Source organism: Macrobrachium rosenbergii, chromosome 5, assembly GCF_040412425.1.
Source record: "Macrobrachium rosenbergii isolate ZJJX-2024 chromosome 5, ASM4041242v1, whole genome shotgun sequence".
In the NCBI taxonomy this organism is placed as follows: Eukaryota; Metazoa; Arthropoda; class Malacostraca; order Decapoda; family Palaemonidae; genus Macrobrachium; species Macrobrachium rosenbergii.
Window position 1 is genome coordinate 67716886 of NC_089745.1, and position 22498 is coordinate 67739383.

The following is a 22498-nucleotide window of genomic DNA, read 5'->3' on the forward strand; positions in this document are numbered from 1 at the left end:
ATGAAGTTTCAACTATAAGAAACAGCAGATAAAAACTTAGTATATTCCAAGCTCATTTTATTTATAATGAAAATTTTACAACTTGGTAAACTACTACCTGTAAAAGAAATATGAACTTAATACAGCTCATTAACTAAGAGAACCCTGTCAATTCTTTCTAGTTAACAAAGATGAAGGTATCATGATCTTCACAAACTGAATCATATATCAGAAAAAAAATTATGTACATCATGAAAATTCCCTATAACTTCTGGCAACTTAAAATATATACAGCCCCATTTTAATACATAAATTACTGTCCACTTAACTACGCAAGATGTATAAAGATGAAATTATTTTAAACTTGCAAAACCACCACCGTAAATTTGTACCCCCATTTTACAGTTACTGTACTATGGTGACTAAACACAAGAAGCAGTACAGAAAACAAGTCACAGAGGCTTCTGTATAACAATGTTTATATATCTTGCATGTCAATATTTGCAACATCCATCTGTCAATAGCATGCCACTGATTTATAGGATGAACAGCTTGCTTAATTGCTATGCTATTGGCTTTCAGTTATAAATAAATTTTCTCTTTTGTGCTAAAAGTCCACGATAATTACCTTTGTGAAATCTACTACACAGCCTTGTTTTTTATGTATCTAGTAGTTTTCTGAAAAAGAAAAGAAATTAATGAATGATGGCAGAGCTAAACAAAATAAAGAAAAGCATGCAATTATTTACATAAAAAGGTAACTAATACACAAAATATGAGCAGAAACATGCACATAAAAATAATCAAGGGACAGGTCAGGAATCTACAGTCCTTAATCAAATCTTGACTGCTAAGGCACCATGCTGCTGCCAACTGCCACTATTACCACCATCACCAATCATCATGCAATTTTCCATTGAGAACATCATGCTGTTCTCTTGGCATTAATCAGAAAAAAATGTTACCTTCATCGCTACTATAGGCACCCTTGCCCTCACTTGGCCTTGCTGCAGAGAGGTCCAGAGCAGCTGCGGCTAGGCTGTTGGAGCTGCCTAGGAGAGGTGAGGGGGCTACCTTAAGGGACGAAGGGCTCTTGGCTTGGGGGGAACTCCCAGTTGAAGAGGAGGTGGAAGTGGGCACAGCCGATAACTGACCAGAGTTTAACAAGGACAGTAAGTTCAAATTCATACCCATTGCAGCAAGAGGACTCGACGACAATGGATTCTGATGGTCAGATAACACTCCACCATGAGCTCCACTGGTACTGACCGGGACACTGTTACCATTGTGTTGTGTTGAACCCATATTCTGATAAATATTCTTCAGTGTTTCTACGTAGTAATTTCTAGCCGCTTCAGAATAAACCGTTTTCATGAGGTCAGGGTTCGTTAACATGGTTTGCATTAGAGTCTGGTTCATTGCAGCTATCATTAGTGGATTCAAAGGGCTTAAAGGATTCAACATATTCATTATACCTGCATTTGGATTTTGCTGTTGTTGTTTTTGATGATGTTCCAGCTGCTTCTGCTGCTGCTCTAACTGTTCTCGTTGCTGTTTTTGTAACTTCTCCAATTCTTTTTCTCTAAGGACTTGTAACTCCTTTTCTCTCTGTTGCTGAAGCTCACGTTCCCGTTCCTTTTCTGCCAACTTTCTTTCTTCGTACTCCTTCATATCTTTAATATATCTTTGGCGGTCTTGTTCAGAAAGCTCAACAAACTTCTGCTTTTCTACATCACCCATGTTTCTCCATAGCTCCCCTGCTCGTTTACCAAAGTCTGCAAACTGGGGAAACTCCTTGCCTTCCTCCATGAGTTTACGCTTGAAATAAGCACAGAAATGCATGAAAGGTGTGCAAGCCTTTTTAGGCATGTCTGGTTGCCTACGCCTCTTCTTCTTCCGTCTTCTTGTAGGACCTGGAAGTGTTACTGCTTGGGGTGCCATCCGTCCTGCAGATGGGCCTTGTAATAACGCTTCATATGACCTCATCATGCTGCCATTCTGTCTTGCCTGAGCAGCAGCTGCTAGTCCCCCCAAGCCTCCCCCAAGACCCCCAAGAGCCCCCCCAAGTCCCCCAGCACTGCCGCTTGCCAGCAGCTTGAGCAGGTCCGTCTGTGATGGGGCACCACTCGTCCCATTCTCCCCACTGGAACAGCCAGAATAACAACTAACAACCACTGCACACATCAGTCTTCCTTCAGTTAATATACTCACCAGCTCTCTATCATCAACTGTATCCACAGCCTATTATATGAATTTTTTAATAATTAAATCCCACAGAAACCAACTAGGATAAGATTGAAATCTCATCATCACCACCTTCTTCATCCACTCCGTACTCACCAATACACGCAGGGTTGTTCAGTGCAGAGAGGAGTGAATTATATACAAATAGTGCAAAGTACCAAAGATTGTGTAAACATGGAAAATGTCATGATGCTAAGCTTATTATCACAAGCTTGTGCCTACAATGGAAAATATCTCCATTCCTAAACCCTTGCAAAGTACATTGAAATAAGAGGTAATAATAAACATGACAAATTCAAAGCAAGATTAAACATTAATATTGATTGGAAAAAAAGCAATCCAACTGACAATAATAATAGTAATAAATATAAAATGGAAATGGAAAATATGAAATTTTGTGACAAATCCTGACCCATCCCCTAGGAATAAATTTTGGTATGCCATCAGAACTCCATACAGCGATGCTCAAAGGTACGAAATTTAAAATATTTAGGCTAAGGTAAACCAGAGAAAAATGTTAAGTTATTAGTGGAATCCAAAAACATATATGAGCCAAAGAAGCTACAAACCCGATTGCATAAAACACACCGTGCATCAAATGTCAGTAAACAGAGCAGTCAAAACATCTGGCCAAATATGGTAAAATAAATAGCACTGGCTTAACCATTTCTAATTTCTGCTTGCAATATGTTGAGAATATTTCACTGTCTTTTAGAAAATAGTTCTCTGTACTAAAGTTATGATTATTATTTTTTTTTTAAATGGTTGACCCAGGCACAAAAATGTTGGGAAAGACAAAGAAATTCCCTTCCATGGTGCAAAAAAAATAAAAGATAAAAACAAAAAATTATTAAAGTCACAGAAACTGATCAACTCAGCTTTTCTCACTCATATCCAATTACATACCAGTATCTTGCAATCTTGCAATCTGTTCCTTTGGCATTGAAGAAGAACAAGTCAGTCAGATAAATGATGCAAAGAATAGACTAATACTGCCATACTCTACATTTTCTTAATATAGGCTATTTGATTTAAAACACCCTTACTAATACTGTATACACAAAAAGTGGAAAGACAGCGTTTTATCATTTCATGGCATTTAATCAAAACAAATGAAAGTGAGCCTACATTGAAACAACACCCTGAGGTCTTACTTGACAAGTACTGTACTTTATTGAGATACTTAACAATACTATACAGTACTAATAATATGAGCACTGCACCTAACACTGAATAACACATCTACCCTGATTAAACAATGCTATACTGTAAACTACTTTTCCTTGCTACCCAAGTAACAGTACTATCTTTATATTAATCATATTAACTCAACATAATAAATGATAATTGCATGTTAAATCTATGGAACAATAAATAGCATTTTCCAAGCTTACCCATTGACAGCCTTGCCCAGCTTCTCAACAACCAGGTCATCCATGTATGTTCATATGTCAAGGTAAATGGACCTAATGCACCTGTAAGAGAAAAAAATGAATGTCAAAGCTGACATTTACAGGATCAGGCTTTGGTACATTAGCTCAAATCAAGAATACTACATGGAGCTTAGGGCTCCTTTGTCACTTTTATAACATACTGCAAATGGGATTACAATTAATGACATGTTCTGCAAGGACTGGAAAGGGTGAACTCCTTCCAGTTGTTCCAAATAACTATTACTGATGAAAACTTCTCACACTTTACTTTCTTACAGGAAATTACTGGATAAGGTGAAAGACAGAATTATATGACAAAGATCTATATGAGCATGATCAAGATGGAAAGAGCTGAATACTAAAGACAAACTTTCACTAGAGTAGCCTAGTTGGACTACATTATACTGTGCTACCTAAGAATGACCATAAACCTCCACAGCTGCTACTTTGAGGAGGCTACATTGGAAATGCAATATTTTAATTATCCAAATAATTATTATAGCACTTTAACAACAATGACACAACTTTTCCCTGTTAATGTTGAGACTTATCCCATTATGCAATATATCAGAGGAATATGTCAACACACTAATGCTTATAAGAAAAAGCTACAGTTATAAAACCATTTCAGTAAAACTCTTAATAAAAAAAATCATAATATTACCAATATAAAAACTCCGTAATACACTATAGCACCAAGATAAGTTACTACACCATCTGACAATGGCTGTGTAAACAGCACAAAATGTAAGTTTTCTTATTAAAACTGAGTAATGCAAAATCACCAAATGCATGGAGGGAATGCATAACTGCTGTTAATGAACTCTATAATCACTTAATTTTTTATTTTAATCCTTTTCAAGGACTTAAAACTACACCACACTCATTCTAGTGAATATTTTAAATTAACTCAAGAAACCTTTTTCCAAAACAAGACCAACATGGATGCTAATCGTAATCCTTCACCAAAATAGATATCATTTGATGTTTATGCACCATGAAGTAAATGTCTTAGTGACAAATATTCATTCAACCTTTATAAACTTTCATATGGCAACACTTCAATGGCTACTGCAAACATGAAATCAATACAAAATTCCTGTTATTTCTCTTAAATTACAATGAAAAATAAGTTACTGCCTTATCACTCTAAATATCAACAGAGAACACCCTGAGAGAAAAATAGGTATCTTCTAATGAACAAATACAGAACATGAAAAAGAACTAATGAATAAGATGATAATAACAACACAAGCGCAGAGGCATCAAAGGCGAGGGTACAGTTTGCTCTTCCCTCCTTTTCACAACCACAGCTCAAATGAAAGACCCACAAGTGGGGTTGACAATAGAAAGCATCAGTCTCCCCTGCTTAATGCTCTCCTCCTCCTCTTCCTTCTCTTCCCTTGCCACCCCTTCTCGTAGCTACCCCTCTCTCACTCACACACACACACACACACACACACATACACACACACTTCAGTCTCCCTCCCCTCTGAGTCCGACCCTCTCATCCCCTGCCTACTTTTTTGTGTTGAGAAACAAAGACAGCAAGCTCAGACTTCCCCCCTGACTCTGAGCCTGCAATATTGATCAATCCGATGCTTAATCACACACTGCATGGGTACGGCACGAGAGAGAGAGAGAGAGAGAGAGAGAGAGAGAGAGAGAGAGAATCATTGTTTTTGTATATCAAAGAATGATTGTTTTTGCATATCAAATAAAGTAAAAGTAACTTTGGTTTTCAAACCAGAAAGGTGTTCAGATGAAGTGAATACAGCCTAATATATCGCACAAACTTGCAATCAGATTTGTTACCAAAATCTTAGCAACAAAATGAGAGAGAGAGAGAGAGAGAGAGAGAGAGAGAGAGAGAGAGAGAGAGAGAGAGAGAGAGAGAGAGAGAGAGAGAGAGAGAGAGAGTTGCACTGTGTTAAAACTTATGTTAGAAATGCTTACCCAAGTTCATTTAAACTGTTTAAATGTTTACAGATGACCACAATAAAAGTGTAAAAAGTAACAGACTACTATACCCTAAAGGCAGTAATTTCACATGAACTAGACCTATGCCTGAAAATCTTAACTGCTTGACTGCACAAGGTTTCCGTACATTTGGATCTACGGTTGCAATTTAAAACTCAGCTCGTGAAAAAAAAAATAATGAGAATAGAAATTCATGTATACTAACTGCTTTATTAAATATATATTAAATATATATATATATATATCCCTCTCCATGCAGCTGTGACCCTAGCTAGAAGTTTGTGCAACTGGATCTCTCATTACTCACCAAGAATGAATCTTGAAATGATTAAAGTGCTCTCATAAAATTACCTAATTAGCCTAAGCATCTGAATATTAAGTACTGATCTGGTAGTAGAGTGTATGACAAGAACGCCATGCACTATCAAAATTCTAATTCCATTTGATTTGTATGGCCCGCCAACATAGCCTACTCCATAGTCTGGCACTACGCATCACCCACGCTGGCCGTAACCAGGAGTCTTTTGCCCTGTGCTCCCTCAACTAATTGTCTATAGCCTACATAGGCTAGAAAACATCAGTTACATTACCACAATGTTATCTTTGTACAGCCTAGGCTAATCAAGATATGGCACCCGCCTAACCATTAAACAAGTCTAGTGTCATAAATAGTTTTGACAATCTACGCCTAACACACTAGTGTTGTGCAAAACTCAACATCAGCTAGTACAGCACCTAGGCTATCTAAGAAAAATTCTACAATGTTTAATTAAAACATGGACTGAAATGTAAGCCAGTATTTCTAAGCAACAGCTTCGCACAGACCATTACCTTGGAAATTGAGTCTTCCTATACTTTAGTGTTGCTGATGAAGGTGGTGGTGGTGTTTATTGTCGGTCAATTATTATCAACCTCATATCTGCCCAACATGATTGGGGACCCTTTGCAAACACAGGGTTTTGGAAACATTGGGAGAAAGACCGGACTGCCTTGTTGTTATAGAATGGTTCCGTTCATGAGAAAGTCATATGGGAGTCATATGTTCAAGAAGGGATTGGCTAAAGAAACCTATAATAAAGAGGAACTATACTATGGTAAAATTTTATAAGTTGCCAATAAGACTCCAGGCAGCCATTTTTGCACGAAAAACCATTTTGAGTTTTTCATGCAAAAATGACTAGGAAATAATAGGGCACTAAAAGAACCCTAAAATACCAATATAACTTCACCTATGGGCGTTGACTGGTTACAATTTTGCCGTATTAGCTATGGAGGGGGGGTATTCTTACCTTATAAGTCGTAAATTTTCTGATTTTTTATTTATCATTTGCGCATAGTGTTTATGGGGTTCAAAATAATGAGAATGAAGAGCTCTTTTCAAAAATGTAAGTCACAATTTCATAGTGTGTATTGGCAACTTATAAAATAATACCCTAACCTTCCATACCCTAACCTAACCTAACCTAGCTGGCTGTGTTACTTAATTGGGGGCTCCATCCCTTGGATAAGGAAATTCGACTTTTCACCAAAAGCATTCCAGGATGGCCAGTACACAACTTCTAAGATTAATTACAGGTTAATTACAGTCGACAGACAAAAAATATCCGGAAATACTTAATAAGCAACCAAAATAGGCTGCTACAGGAAACCTCAATTTTCAAAGTAATAGCCTACCCGAAGCGGAGTACTTGTTTTGTTATACCAGCCGATCTAGCAAACGAAAACACCCAGCTACCAACAGGCTACCTAACCAACTTTTAGCCTACCATCCATTTTTTTCAGAGGCTACTTAGCCTAGGCTACACTAGCGCTTGTCAAACCAGGAACACTCACGTTTCATGTTTATCTGTGAAATGTTTGATGTAATTGAGTAGAGTATTGGAACTGACAATCACGAAGTTATTCACACTGTAGTACTGCACAAGAAACTTGGTCACACTATTATTAAACTTGGCAAAAAGTTGGCATACACGTTCCCGATACTTGACTCCGTCTTAGGTGCACACTACAATTTGTAAATATCACGTCCGAATGCGTTAAAATACGGCAACGTGAATTGATTTCGTCGCGTTTAATAAAGTACAAATACCTTAAGTTCGTTATAATTGGAAAAAGTATTTAATATAAATCTATAAAAAATAGATACATTTGAACTACGTTTCTTATCAACTCATGACCGCGAGAATACGCTTTTTCTTTAATGTTCCTCCTCGAACGAACACTGCAGGCAACTACTTAACTCACACGAGCATTGGATACGTTTGATGCATCTCTAATGTGCAACAATAAAATTTTAAACTGTAACATTATGCTAAAAAAGAAAACAGTTGTGCTCTATTCATTCTTTAAAAATGTTCTTTCTAAAATTTCTTGACTACAACTGAATTATACTGAAAGCTACATAACAGGCGTTGCAAGCATCGATACAAACGCAACATCGTCCAATCCAAGAGAGCACGGGACCCATTACCACAAGTGTCTTAATATAATCAATAAACACCCCTGGACCGCAACTTTTGGGAAGGACAGTCTCAAATCACTGACAAAATTTAAATCATTCTCGAAACGGTACATTTGCAGTCATGTTACTTTGATTGCGCGCGCGCGTGTGTATATGTGTATATATATATATATATATATATATATATATATATATATATATATATATATATATATATATATATATATATATATATATATATATATTATATATATATATATATATATATATATATATATATATATATATTATATATTTATATATATATATATATATATATATATATATATATATATATTTTATATATATATATATATATATATATATATATATATATATATATATATATATATAATCTGAGTAACATGACTGCAAAGTTCCGTTTCCGAGGATGATTTAAATTTTGTCGGCGATTTGAGACTGTCCTTCCTAAAAGTTGCGGCCCAGGGATGTTTATTGATTTTATTAAGACACTTGTGGTAATGGGTCCCGTGCTCTCTTGGATTGGACGATGTTGCGTTTGTATCGATGCTTACAACGGCTGTTGTGTACCTTTCAGTTTAATTCAGTTGTAGTCGCAAGAAATTTTAATGTATAAAACATATATATGTGTGTGTATACATGCATACATACATACACGAAACACCTTCTTAGCAGTTATTAAGGATCAGAAACAACTGGGAAAACGACTGAGTTTAAAAAACCAAACCACGACATAATACAGTTTCTACATATGTAATTTTGAGGCTGTGCTCAACGTTCCATGAATAATACCTTCAGCACCTCGTTTAAAATCATTTGCAGGGCCCTCCTTTCACCCTTCATTTGTTGCATCCATTTATTTGCATCCAAGTTTACAGTTTTCTTGAATAACAAGTCTTTCGTGCCGTAACTGTTTTTGCACGGACATTTGCTTAGTCCTCTCTTCAATATCTAAAAGATTTCAGATCTTTTCAGTTCTAGATTTAGATATTAATATACAAACTGGTTTATCTTCATTTAGTTTTTTCCTCGTTTATCCAACTCTAAGTACTTCATTACACGTTTTCTATTTTGGTCGTATCTCGTGCTGTGAATAACCCGTAAAAGTAAAAATTGTGTACAATCTACGAAGAATATAATTATACATATTTTTGTCAAAACTCATGATAACTGGTTGGGCATTTTATATTAAATAGTGTGGGTCACTACCTTGCGATATTCTTGGCAGTTTTTTTAAAATTAAAATTGAGTTTTCGATTTATGGTTAAAGTTTTACCAGTGAAGTAGGTCTTTTACTGCATAATTTTCAATGTCTATCTATTTCAAGTCCTTTATCATATACTCATTTACCACTGTAACACTTTGTAATTTGATCTAACAGATTTAAAATATTGCACATTCAGCAACATTTATTACAAGGCACAACGTTCTTTCATGAGTGATATTTCTAAAATCGCCCTGTTTTTCTGGTTAGATATGGCTCCTTCTAAGACGTTTCAGTCAGTTTCCATACAATCCTAGATTGTTCCTTTTTTTTTGAAAGAAGGTTTTAGCAATGCCATTTTGTCACTCACTACATAACACTGCTGACCTCTGCTCTTGCTGTTCAAAACTATCTGTTGGTCTCTGCAGTAATGCGATCTCTGTTTCTTGCTTTTTAGTTTTCTGTAAATGAAAACTACTGAGATGGCTTTGTCCGTCCGTCCGCACTTTTTCTGTTCGCTCTCAGATCTTAAAAACTACTGAAGCTAGAGGGCTGCAAACTGGTATGTTGATCATCCAATCATCAAACATACCAAACTGCAGCCCTCTACCCTCAGTAGTTTTTATTTTATTTAAGGTTAAAGTTAGCCCTAATCGTGCAACTGGTAACGACATAGGACAGGCCACCACTGGGCCGTGGTCAGTTTCATGATCCGCGGCTCACTCAGTCTTATACCGAGCCTACAGATAGATCTATTTCTGGTGGCCTTGATTTAACGCTGTGCAGAAAACTCGACTGCGCCGAAGAAACTTCGTCGCATTTCTTATTTGTTTTTTTATCAAGTCATTTTCGTATGAAGATGTTCGAATGTTTCATATTTATAGTTATTCACTCGCTGTAATTCTCCTGCTTATTCGGGAAATTATAACTCCTGTTCCTATTCTTAGTAACTAAAAAAACATTGTCTCTGTCATTACTAAACCAGATTACTAATGTTAGTGGCAATATCGCAATGTACACTGTAAGATCTTATTATCTGCGACACTTGTTATCAGTGATCTTCAGGTTCTTTCCTTTTTCATCAGCGGTTGTGTTCACTCGTTTTCTATGACATTACCTGGAGCTGGAACGGCTTTTCGTCGGAAACTCGACGAGCAGGAGTCCACCTTTTCCCTGCTCTGGACGTCATGTTCGAATTCACGAATCGCAGTCTGTGTTTTTCTTCTGTTCTGTAACGTCCACTGAGTATTACAACATTCTTAAATAGCCATTACAGTTCCTCTTCTCTGATTTTGGAACAGTATTTTCAATATTATATTATCATTTAGGATATTTATGGACTCTCGAATAATAAAGAATACACCTTACGTGGCGTAATAATGCGAGCTGAATAATAATAATAATGATAATAATTTTAGGGTGTTTAAAATATGTAAGTAAACGTTTCCCTTACAAACTAATAACTTCCAAAGATTATATTATAACTATCGTCTTTGATTTGCCCGTCTAAGTACAAATACTTATAGATTATGAAAAGTTAATTAAATAATAATAATAATAATAATAAAATAATAATAATAATAATAATAATAATTTTAGGGTGTTGTTTACAATATGTGAGTAAACCTTTTCCTTACAAACTAATAAAGTCCAAAGATTGTCATTATAACTATCGTCTTTCATTTGCCCGTCTAAGTACAGATATTTATAGATTATGAAGATAATCAAATAATAATAATAATAATAATAATAATAATAATAATAATAATAATAATAATAGTTTTAGGGTGTTGTTTAAAATATGTAAGTAAACCTTTTCCTTATAAACTAATAACTTTCAAAGAATATTATTATAAATATCGTCTTTCATTTGCCCGTCTAAGTACAGATATTTATAGATTACGAAAAGACAATAATAAAAAAAATAAGTGCCCCTGAAGTTATCCTCCAATACAACGGAACTGCAATGACAAACGAAACGCAAATATTGAAAACCTGCAGCAGGAAACTTGAAGTCGAGCACACTGTTACGGAAAACTTCTCTCCATGATTGCTCTAAATAAGAATAACACAAGAAAGCTATGACGTTACACGAGGCCTGATTCAATAGCGCTAATAAAACTGCGATCTTCTTTAAAGTCCGAATAATTAAAATTAAATTTAGCGGACTAGCCGGTAAAATATGACGCTAGATTCCTTTGCGGGAATATATCACTTGTACAGCATAATGCCAGAATGAAGGGAGTAAGCTTCAGCAAAATCAGTAAATTTATTAGGCTATTCATCTCGCATAATGGTTATTGAGAATTATGGGATTTTACGACGAAATGCAAAGGAATTTACAAGAGGTAAACATGAAACCCGGAGATAAAATACCGTAGACTAATTCGTCCCAATCTGCCGCCACTCGCCCATCAAGCATTTTCATATTTCATTTCTTGCAAAATGCCAGACATCTTCCTCCACAGACAGCATCCTTAACCTATATTTTCTCATTAAGTTCAAATGGAAAAGTCACCTACGATGAATTTTCAAGCACTTAAAAACACACACTTTATATACAGTACATACACAATATATATATATATATATATATATATATATATATATATATATATATATATATATATATATATATATATATATATATATATATATATGTGTGTGTGTGTGTGTGTAGGTATGTATATGTATGTATATATATATATATATATATATATATATATATATATATATATATATATATATATATGTGTGTGTGTGTGTATGTATACATACACATTGCGTGTGTTTGAGAGAGAGAGAGAGAGAGAGAGAGAGAGAGAGAGAGAGAGAGAGAGAGAGAGAGAGAGCATACTGCCATCCACATCACTGACAGTGCATATAATGCGCATTCTGACAAAAAAGGGGAAAAAAGTTGCCTGCTCCGTGCAAAGTTCATTGCAGTTAATAAAAAATAACGATTTCAATGCACCCAAGACGCAAGCACCGTTCAGTCTGAACGTTTCCTCACTCTTTAAACATTATGAGAAGCGCGCAAAAAAGGGCATACGACCGCTCCAAACAATTCTGACTTTGGGTGAATAGATATGTTTCAAAACTAAGAGAGAGAGAGAGAGAGAGAGAGAGAGAGAGAGAGTTTTCTCTAAACAATCTGCGCAATAAATTCAAAGCAAACTTAATTTCACCCTCCGTACAGGTAGCCCTTTTTGGGTATTTGTTATGCAAATAACCTGGCGAGAGGATGGTCAACAAACAACTTGTTTTTTCTTTCTTTAGGAGGCCCGCTCTCTCTCTCTCTCTCTCTCTCTCTCTCTCTCTCTCAATTATAAACAAATTTGTTTAACAAAAGAAACTGTTCTTGACTTTGATCATGAAGATAGCTTGCATAAAAAAGACTTTCAAATCCCATACACACTCACCAGCTACAGTTGTAACGCCAGATAATTTTCAATCAATCAATCACTATTTACACCTATACCACTCACTTGAACTGTGATATAGACACTTCCTCTCTCAGCTATGCCAAGATTTAATGTGGGAAGATATATTATATCCTGACAGATTCCTCGCCTCTCCCCCAATTCCTTGACAACCCCCTCACCATCCATCCCCTCCCCTCCCCACCCTCTTTCCCTGTGGTTCCTTCCTTTCTCCTGTAGCACGAAGTGTAGATGTCAATGTCGGATAATCACGTTACGTTAATCTTCTCCCGCTGGAACCGGAATGCTTTCTCTGCACAATTCGCAGAATGGAAATGTGTGCGCAAATGTGCACGAGCGCGCACGCACACACCACCGGCACATCATCTGTCTGTCCGTGCAAAGTGTCGTGGGTTTTTGTAATTGAAATGTCAAATCTCGTCGTCCAATTCTTGCTAGGACACCGTACCTCGTTTTATGAAGGATGTGTTTCTTTTGGGAATATTCGTGCGACCCCGTGGGTGGGACTGTCCCCCGAAAAAAGATGGGCCCGAGTATCGCATTCCCTGACTCGCTCTGACAGACACGTAATGACCTCAAGAATCGAGTTACGACTCCGTCTCCGTATGCGTGACAGTATCTGGTGGGGCTACGATTGACATGGATTGAGTAGCGGGTCAAATAAAAGATAAATTAGGTAATAGAGAGAGAGAGAGAGAGAGAGAGAGAGAGAGAGAGAGAGAGAGAGAGAGAGAGAGAGAGAGAGAATATCTATATAAAAAATCCCAGTTCCAGTTACTAAAATACGGGCACTGTTAACCCGAATCGCAATTAACATAATGTCTAGTTACACCTGAGTTTGCTTTGTGGCTGTAACTAACCCGGTCATCATACCATTGAAGAGGAATTTTCTCACGAGGAGAGAGGCCGCTAGACCTAACGTGTTGTGGGCCCCTAAATAATGAAAAACAACATCTATACCGTGAAATTGTTGCAGAAGAACTTTCTACGAAGCTGGCATAATAACTTTCTACGAAATAACGCCTCCGTGACGCGCTACTTTTCGTGAGGGGAAAATCTCTTTGGCTACATCTTTTACCTTGTATGCGGATTTCGTCTAGGCGGCCTCTTCTAGGCCGGCAATGAGTTTGTTGACATTTTCCTCGAATCGAATAGGTTTGGCACTTTATTTACACAATTTTATTTTATAATTAATGGAATTAATGGTATCTGCATTAAAAGTACTAATGTATACATCGGTTATCGTTAAATATAAACATGCATAAAATTAGTCCCAATATATGGGTTAAAACGTGATCGTTCGGAAGTGAAGGGAGGAGAAAAGCTTGATAGATTAGAAGAAAATTTCTGAATGAAAAGTTAGATTGTGTGCAAGATAGACAACCCACTTGGATGTACTGTATAAGGGGGTCGACACTGTTGATATATATATATATATATATATATATATATATATATATATATATATATATATATATATATATATATATATATATATATATAAATAATCTACGAAAACGCCATTTTTCCTAAATGGGGTGGCTCTTGATAAAAACGAGATACCAATCACAGCCACGTTTATCCTTCAACTACTAAGTCAAGAATTAACACCCTGTACTTTAACCTTCCTTAATAACTACCACTGCATATATCCTTAAAGAAGGCCCATCAACAGTGTGTCGACCCCAAATACATCCAATGTGGGTTGTCTATCTTGCACACAATCTAACTTTCCCTTCAGAAATGTTCTTCTGATCTAACAAGACTTCCTTCTTCCTTCACTTCCGAATGAACATGTTTTCTCCACCAAACCATAGTCCTGCATTCTCTCCACGTGGCCAGGCCACACTCATCCATCTCTTCACCTGTTAACCTTCACCAAATGTGTGTGTGTGTTTGCGGAACGGGTTGATTTCTCTTGATCGCGAGCACAGACTCGCATGATCATGACCAGATTCCATGCAATCACAAGCAATGTGAATTTAGTCATACGATTAACGCCCATCGCGTTGTTGCTAGTTGCATTCACTAGAACGTTATCATTCAAAGGTGAATTACGCCCTTTCCGTACAAAGAAAGGCACTCGCCTACCTAAACCCCTCTTCCCCTTACACTTCCTGTAATGATGTCTTTCCTTTTTAAGTGCCTACTACTGACGGTGCGAGAGTACTCCCTTCAAACAACGATGCCTTTTTTCTCTTGTTGAGAGAATGGTCATACGTACAATCGACTTCATTCATCCAACTCTCTCTCTCTCTCTCTCTCTCTCTCCACGTCTGTTATCTTCCACGACCAGTTCGCTGAATCGTAGAAAATGTGGGTGCCATCCCAATGGTTACCAAATTTTGGCAACAGTTGCACATTCGTTGATTCCAACTTAGGAATGGGTGGTGTGCACAAGTCCAAGAGTAAATACGTGCAGATGAACATAAATCAATGGTCTTTAGCGTGTCAAAGTAATTTATATCGCCAAAGGAAATGAAAGGGTCAAGTTATTCTTTCCCAAAGACATCAGGTTGCGCAAACCCCACGATCGATATAGGATACATAAATGTGTGCAATGATTACAAGCCTGACAATCGTCTACACAAATGAAGTTCCTCTCTCTTGTACAGAAACTGATATGTCTGCACAAACATACATACATGTTAAATTGCTATTTATATTTCTGATCATATAAAATGTTGACGCAATTAACTACGGTTTAATAATCAAGGAGTAAGATTTACTGATAATTTTCCTTTAACATGACCAAATCTGAATAAAACACCAATGTAAAGTAAAAGGAATGATGCAAATACATAAAACGATTGACGGGAAAAAAGTAGACGAACTGACAGACATCACGTTCTTCTGACAGGGTGAGGAGGTCCCTCTCTATTCTTCAAGCTAATCCATCCGTCTGTTTCTCATGCGACCCTAATACTCTGTGTGCAAATGTCCTTCACCGTTCGCCAAGTTAAGTGTACCATAGTTTAACCAGACCACTGAGCTGATTAACAGCTCTCCTAGGGCTGGCCCGAAGGATTAGATTTAGTTTGCGTGGCTAAGAACCAATTGGTTACCTAGCAACGGGACCTACAGCTTATTGTGGAATCCGAACCACATTATAACGAGAAATGAATTTCTATCACCAGAAATATATTCCTCCAATTCTTCATTGGCCGGTCGGAGAAACGAACGCGGGACCAACAGAGTGCTAGCTGAGAACGATACCCACCCGTTCAATGAGGACCTTCACCGTTCGCCAGCACAAGTTTTTCATCTATAATATCTTTTTTCTTTTTTTACACCTGGACTTTGTTTTAAGGGGTTTTCAGAGGTTGTTGATATTGGGGGGGAGGGGAGGGGAGGCTAACATAACTAAGTTTTCTGAGGAACCGATCATCATCATCATCATACCACAAGGACAACCAATATCTCGAGGACCATGGCGTTTGTGCAAAGATTCGTTTCCAGCTTAAGGAACGGAGGCATGGCCACCACCAACCCAGCCCCCGTGTCTATCGCCTTCTCCGTCGCTCAGATCACAATCGTTTCGTTTCTGATTATTCAATTCCGACACGCAATATCGTTTTAAGAATCGGCCCCGTCATTACTGGCAATCAACTGACACTCTGCTACGTTCTCTGGACCAGCATTGCTCGTATTTCGAACACATTTGCTCTCCAAACACACAAACGAGAAGAGACAGACAGACAGACACATACCAATGAATAAGCATAATTCTGGGCTGCGATCTCGTCTGTCCAAATGACTTGTTTAGCCATAATCGCTTGACGGACGAACCTAACCCGACCCCTTCTAACAGCCCTCTCCTACATATTTTACTCTTCTCTCTTCTCTCCTTCAACACACTTGGTTCCGTTGAGACTCGCCAGCGGTACCGCCCTCCTCCCTCTTCAATCTATCTATATATCTCTCTCTCTCCCTTTCTCTTGCCACCCTCTCCCCCTTTCAACACTACCCTTGGATGAAGTAAGCTCAGCGTTTCAGTCATTGAAGAGAGGGGGTGGATTCCCTTTACGCGTCTTTTGTTATAAAGGTGTCAGCCGGGGGATGGTAAACACACGTCACCGTCTTGCTCACCCTTCCTCACTCTATACATCCAATTCCCTCTCTCTCTCTACTTCACTCAATCGAACAATTCCTCTCCCTACGGCTGTACTCCCATCATTATTTCTCTCTCCACCTCTCGTTTCTTCACTCCATTCAAAACTAACAAGTTACGCAGATCTTTTCATTATTCTAACGGCTGCATTACACAAGAGCATTTGACGCTAACTAACCACTTCGATAAACAATATGCACACATGAACGTGTGTTGCGTGCTCGTGCAGACACAAAAACAAGCAGGTACACAGATGTCAATTGTATGCATTATGCGTTGTGGGAAAACGTTTGCAACACAGGATATGCTTCTGCCTCATCATTCTTCTTCACTTTACAAGACTGAGAGAAACCAGATTTGCATATGAAAGAGGGTTTAAGCACCTCTGCAACTGCCGACTGCCCTCAAGCCTTGCTACGACGTTGACAGGATTGATATACTGTCCGTCAGTGTTTGTGCGTCTCTGTTCTCGCGAAAGCTGCTGTCCTAAGGCGCGTCACCCGGGCATGTTCTCTGGGCGGGCCTCCAGTCACTCGGCATCTCTTTTCTCTTTTTCAGTTTCTTCTGTTAAGACCAGTAAGATGACGAAGACATAGGAGTGATTCATTAGGGGCAGGCCACACGAGAAAGAAGAAGGGCGACTTCGACTCTACTACCAATATTGGCTGCCTGACGCGGACTTGGGCGGCAAGACGTTAAGAGATGCCAGAAAACGTGCTTGTGCATCACCGCCTTCACTTGGTTTAGGAAACGTCGCACTAAACACATGCTATAATAATAATAATAATAATAATAATAATAATAATAATAATAATAATAATAATAATAATAATAATAATAATGGTGAGACAGAAAAACATCAAAATAACAGCAATACAAATAAATGAATCAATAAGAGGTTCAGGTTATGAAATATACATTATCATTAATCAAGACCGGCCGTTCCGGAATCCGCATCACTTACAGCAGTCTAATAAATGTCAGCAGTACTAAAAAAAATAAATGATAAGCACATTTCGAATAAACAAGACGGCAATCCCGAGTCGCATGCATGACAGGAAAGAATCAAGAGATTGAAAACTGACAGGAATACTGGCGCTAAGCTTTCGGATTTAATGAGGACACCTCATGCTTGGGGCCCACCTTCTCTCTCTCTCTCTCTCTCTCTCTCTCTCTCTCTCTCTCTCTCTCTCTCTCTCTCCCAGTGGATTCTAAACTCTGCCAATCCATGAAATTTCATCTCGATTAAACCTCGATGTCATTACATCATTAACATGCGAATTCATGATTCGGGGAAGGGCGCCTCTAATCCGAAACAAACTTGTTCGGCGAGGTTAAACATGGAAGGGATCCCTTGGACTTCAAAGTGTTCCTCCGAGGGGAAACTTCAAAAAAGGTAGGAATCTGTTAACGGGGATTTCCTAGCCACCAATGCTTGCTGTTGCATGACCTCTGCCAAGTTGATGAAGCCGAATGCTGTGCGAAACTCGAGCATTTTCTCCCAAGTCGATGAAGCCGAATGCTGTGCGAAACTCGAGCATTTTCTCGCAAATCAACCAAATAAATATTTGCTCGAGAGCAACAAGACCTGAGATCGCACCTGAATTGAATTATGATGCAAACTGTAGTTTCTCTGTTGCAAGTCTCTACTGACCAAATGAAATTCTGGTAGGTGACTTTTGAAAGTTTTCGAGGTAAAATTTTCCTCTTCCTGTTAATAATCTGTACCTACAGAAGTGGAAACAAAATAAACAATCATAGAAACCGAATGGGTGGCGTTATTTACATGAGATACGTCAGCTGCAGGTCACCAATCAGTCTTGCGTCTTTTATTGAGAGAGAGAGAGAGAGAGAGAGAGAGAGAGAGAGAGAGAGAGAGAGAGAGAGAGAGAGAGAGAAACGACTCTATTTAACGTATACACACCTTCCTCCTGCCGATTAAGGTTAATGTTATTAACAAGAACAATAAGACCCACGGGCGTGTTATGTGCGGCGGGTGTGGCAGTGCGCGTCGTTGGGCGGCGAGGCGTATCGGGTCGAGCGAGCGACGCTGGGCCACCGCTGCGGGTCTAGGAGTCTTTGTGAGACGCCAGCTTCGCGGAAAGCATGAGTCGCACAATCAATGTAATGGCCCCGCTAACAATGGCAGTCTTGGTCAATACTTGCCCACCCACCCCTCTCCTCCCGCCCATGCTCTCATCCCTAACCCACCACACATCCACACACACACACACTCACACACCCGACTCAAAGCTCACCCATCCGCCCACCGCCTCCTTCTCCCCCTCGTCCAACTACTACTACGGCCACCATACCTCTCTCTCTCTCTTTCTCTTTCTCTCTCTCTCTCTCTCTCTCCCCAACCCACCGAATTTACAAGAACCCTTTTTCCCCTATACATCCCCGTTAACGCTTCAAGATGCATAACCCATAGATAGATAAGACGAAAGAGCGCATACATACATACATACTGTACATACATAGATGGCCCGCGGGCTCGAGAGGAGAGGCGACCTTTGCAACGCTGACTGCACTTCATCAAACGACTCCTTTGCGAAAGAATTTCTCATGCAAGTGTTCTCACGGCAAACTTGATTCACGACGAGTTGATCTCAACTTGACCTGTTCTCACGTACTCCCTGACCTATACTGACCCCATATATTTCAAACCTGGGCAATGGCTGTTCGGAGCAAGGGCGTGTTGCCAACGGCAGTAATTGACACCAGTTCTCCTGGATGTCAGCCGCTCTTGCCATACAGAGATTCGAAACTTTGCTGACCCATATTAATCCCCCCTCCCCATTTCCCCTTTCGGAATGGGAACGAGGGGAAGGGAGGTTGGGAGTGGGGCTGAAGGCTGGGTACAACATAAACATCAAATAGCACCGGGCGAAAAGGAAAGCTAAATATCAACAGGTCTACAAGAAAGACGTAAGAGCAGTATTTCCTTTCCTTCCAAACACAATGCAAGGATTATGGTCACAGAGGAAGAAGACAAGGTGTGGTCCCGTTTTGTGCGTGTTTCGTTTCTGCCCCGATTCAATAAATCTCCTCCTAGATTTCTGAGCGAATAAAGCTGGGGTTTTCCGCGGAAGAAAACCGAGGGATGATTAAAAGCCGTTCCCTTGCAAGCTTCAAAGACTTTCAAATTTAATGCATCATTTCCATGTATTGAGTGATGGCCAATCCCTTCCTTAGCATGAGATTTCGACGTAAATTATGCACTTTCGCTTTTCGGGAATTTCTGGACGGATGGATGCGATAGGAACTCGTGACTTCAAGGGAGGGGAGGGGAGGGGAGGTGGGGGGAGAAAAGGGGGAGGAATGGATTCGGGACACGGGAACGCATGGTAAGGGGGACACAGGACGCGTTCAGATTTGACGTTTCACGAAGACGCAAGGGAAGAGGGAAAAGTCTAGATAAGGGACCGCTGAAGGATATATACGTAAATAGCCGATATTTCGTTCTTTGCGACGCACCGCAGACGACAGGCGCAGTGACGAGGTGGAGACGAGAGCGACAGAAAAGGTGAATGGACATCGAAGGACATGAACATCTCGAGAAGAATGAAACGGAACTAAAAAGAGACAAAAAGAACTCTGTGCTGGCGACATGAACTTTAATGAGTAATGGAGACGATCAAAAGGACTGCCATAATTGGCAATCAAATAAACCGAGACACTGAGCAATTGTCTCTACAGAAGCAGAAGCGAGTTGGCCAACACACAATGACGAAGGAGCTTTTGAAGCCTCGGCGACTTGAGCTACGAAGCGAGCGAGGTGCAGCGTTGCTGCTGCTGCTGCAGCTAAAATATTGGTTTAACTTATTATGGCTGGAATGAAAGTGCCAAATGCTCAAAAGGAGGTGAAAGTGTTAAGCGACTTGTCTATGTGAGCAGGTGTTAGTTACCTTGAATGACGTTGGGGAATTTGGGGGCGGGTTTGAAGTCACCTAACCCCCTCCCCCACCCTTATTCCAACATAATGCGAAAGATTTCTCTCCCGTCATTCAAAACCACCCACGTGATGCTAATTATCTGGTGCGCCTACAGAAACTAGAACTCGTGGCTAAATTAATCCATTTTGTTATGGCGAAATAAAGATACTTTATCTTCCCTTCTGCTCATTTTCTTTCTTTTTTTTTAAGCTGCGTGGCTGAGAGGGGGGGGGATAGGAGGGCGGCCTAAGATTTCGAAAGAAAATGACGACGGCTTCCTGGAGGAACAATGGGAGAACGTTTTTACCTGGCCGACAGAGAATGCCCGATACCTAACAAAGCACAAATTTAATGGAGGAAACTTATGGGCGCATTTATTGCAGCCATGTTTACATGGCTGGTCGATCGGGCTTTAACAGCAGTGGAACTTACGCAATGCTTACATTCGGACATCAACTGCCATGAATTTCAAAATAGAGAAAGTAGTCAACAGATCAACAGTACGTGAGGACATGATCCTTAACTATACATCGAGTATATAATGTACACGAGCACAGAGAAGAAATAACACGTATCGAATATATATATATATATATATATATATATATATATATATATATATATATATATATATATATATATATATATATATATATATATACTATACACACACATACAGCATGCATTAAAGATTTTGCTACAAGAGTATTTAGAACAGACAACTTACTCGGTGCAAAGAAAAGGAGCCAGGGATGTACCTGAGAAGTAAAATGTATGACGAAGGGTTTGTTCCCTATACGGTGTTTTACTGATGATATGCCGACATACTTTTCGACGGAACACTGGTCACTCGCGTCTTACTTTACTTTTCCATTCTTATTTTTTCTTTCTCTATTGACAGAGAGATGAGACATAAAAGTCTTATTACCTTAGAAAATAGCAAAACAAAAATCTTACAGTACTTTTGAGCAATTAAATTTACTTACATATTTTATGGTAACAATACAAACAATGATTAAATTCTCTATTCCTTCGGATACAAACAACTTTGCATTCTATAATTAAAGAGTTTCTCCTCCAAAGTCTTTTGGTGCATTTGCTCAGCAACCTCTACTTTTTTAGGACCATTTTCTCTCTCTCTCTCTCTCTCTCCATGACGTACTCTCTACTAACAACCCAGTAGCATCAGTAGCAGCATTGATCGGAATCTCTGGAACCCGAAGGGAGGTCAAATTTTTGGCAGCAGTATTATCTTCTTTCATAAGAAGTGAAACGTGCTTTTGAAGAGGAAAAAAAGAGAGGGGGGGGGGTTAGCAAAAAGAAAAATAACTTGAATGCAATTCCCTGCCAGAGCATTTCCGGCGACGGAGAACGTCCCGACAATTAGCAAGAGTCAAAAGTGACTTTGTGCTTAAACAAACAGAGGCCCGTTTGGGCGCGCGGAAGGAAATCCAAGAAGTGTAACGACAGAGGAGACATCTTTAACAATGTTCCTTATAAAAGATTCCGAATAAAACGTAAGAAAAGAGAAAGGGAGAATGGTGGAGCTCTTTCCATTATGTAAATCGAGAGAGAGAGAGAGAGAGAGAGAGAGAGAGAGAGAGAGAGAGAGAGAGAGAGAGAGAGAGAGAGAGAGAGAGAATGGGTTTCTAAAATCTAATCATCACCGATTTCACAAACGGGA

General features: G+C 38.9%; 1 protein-coding gene across 17 annotated transcripts in view; it reads right to left on the minus strand.

Moving 5' to 3' along the window:
* LOC136838879 (DNA ligase 1-like) overlaps positions 1-22498 on the minus strand; it is a 211468-nt gene that overhangs the window by 7088 nt on the left and 181882 nt on the right. For 13 of the 17 annotated variants that reach the window (XM_067104558.1, XM_067104564.1, XM_067104562.1 and 10 more), the window contains 2 exons: positions 3618-3698; positions 945-2122 (listed from right to left, as the gene is read on the minus strand). In XM_067104558.1, the coding sequence (XP_066960659.1) occupies positions 945-2122; positions 3618-3661 (1222 nt within the window). In that variant the 5' untranslated portion in view covers positions 3662-3698. Of the gene's footprint in view, positions 1-607; positions 658-944; positions 2123-3129; positions 3158-3617; positions 3699-7469; positions 7790-22498 lie in introns of those variants that run through there. The other 4 variants (XR_010853152.1, XM_067104568.1, XM_067104566.1 and 1 more) reach the window with 4 other exon arrangements.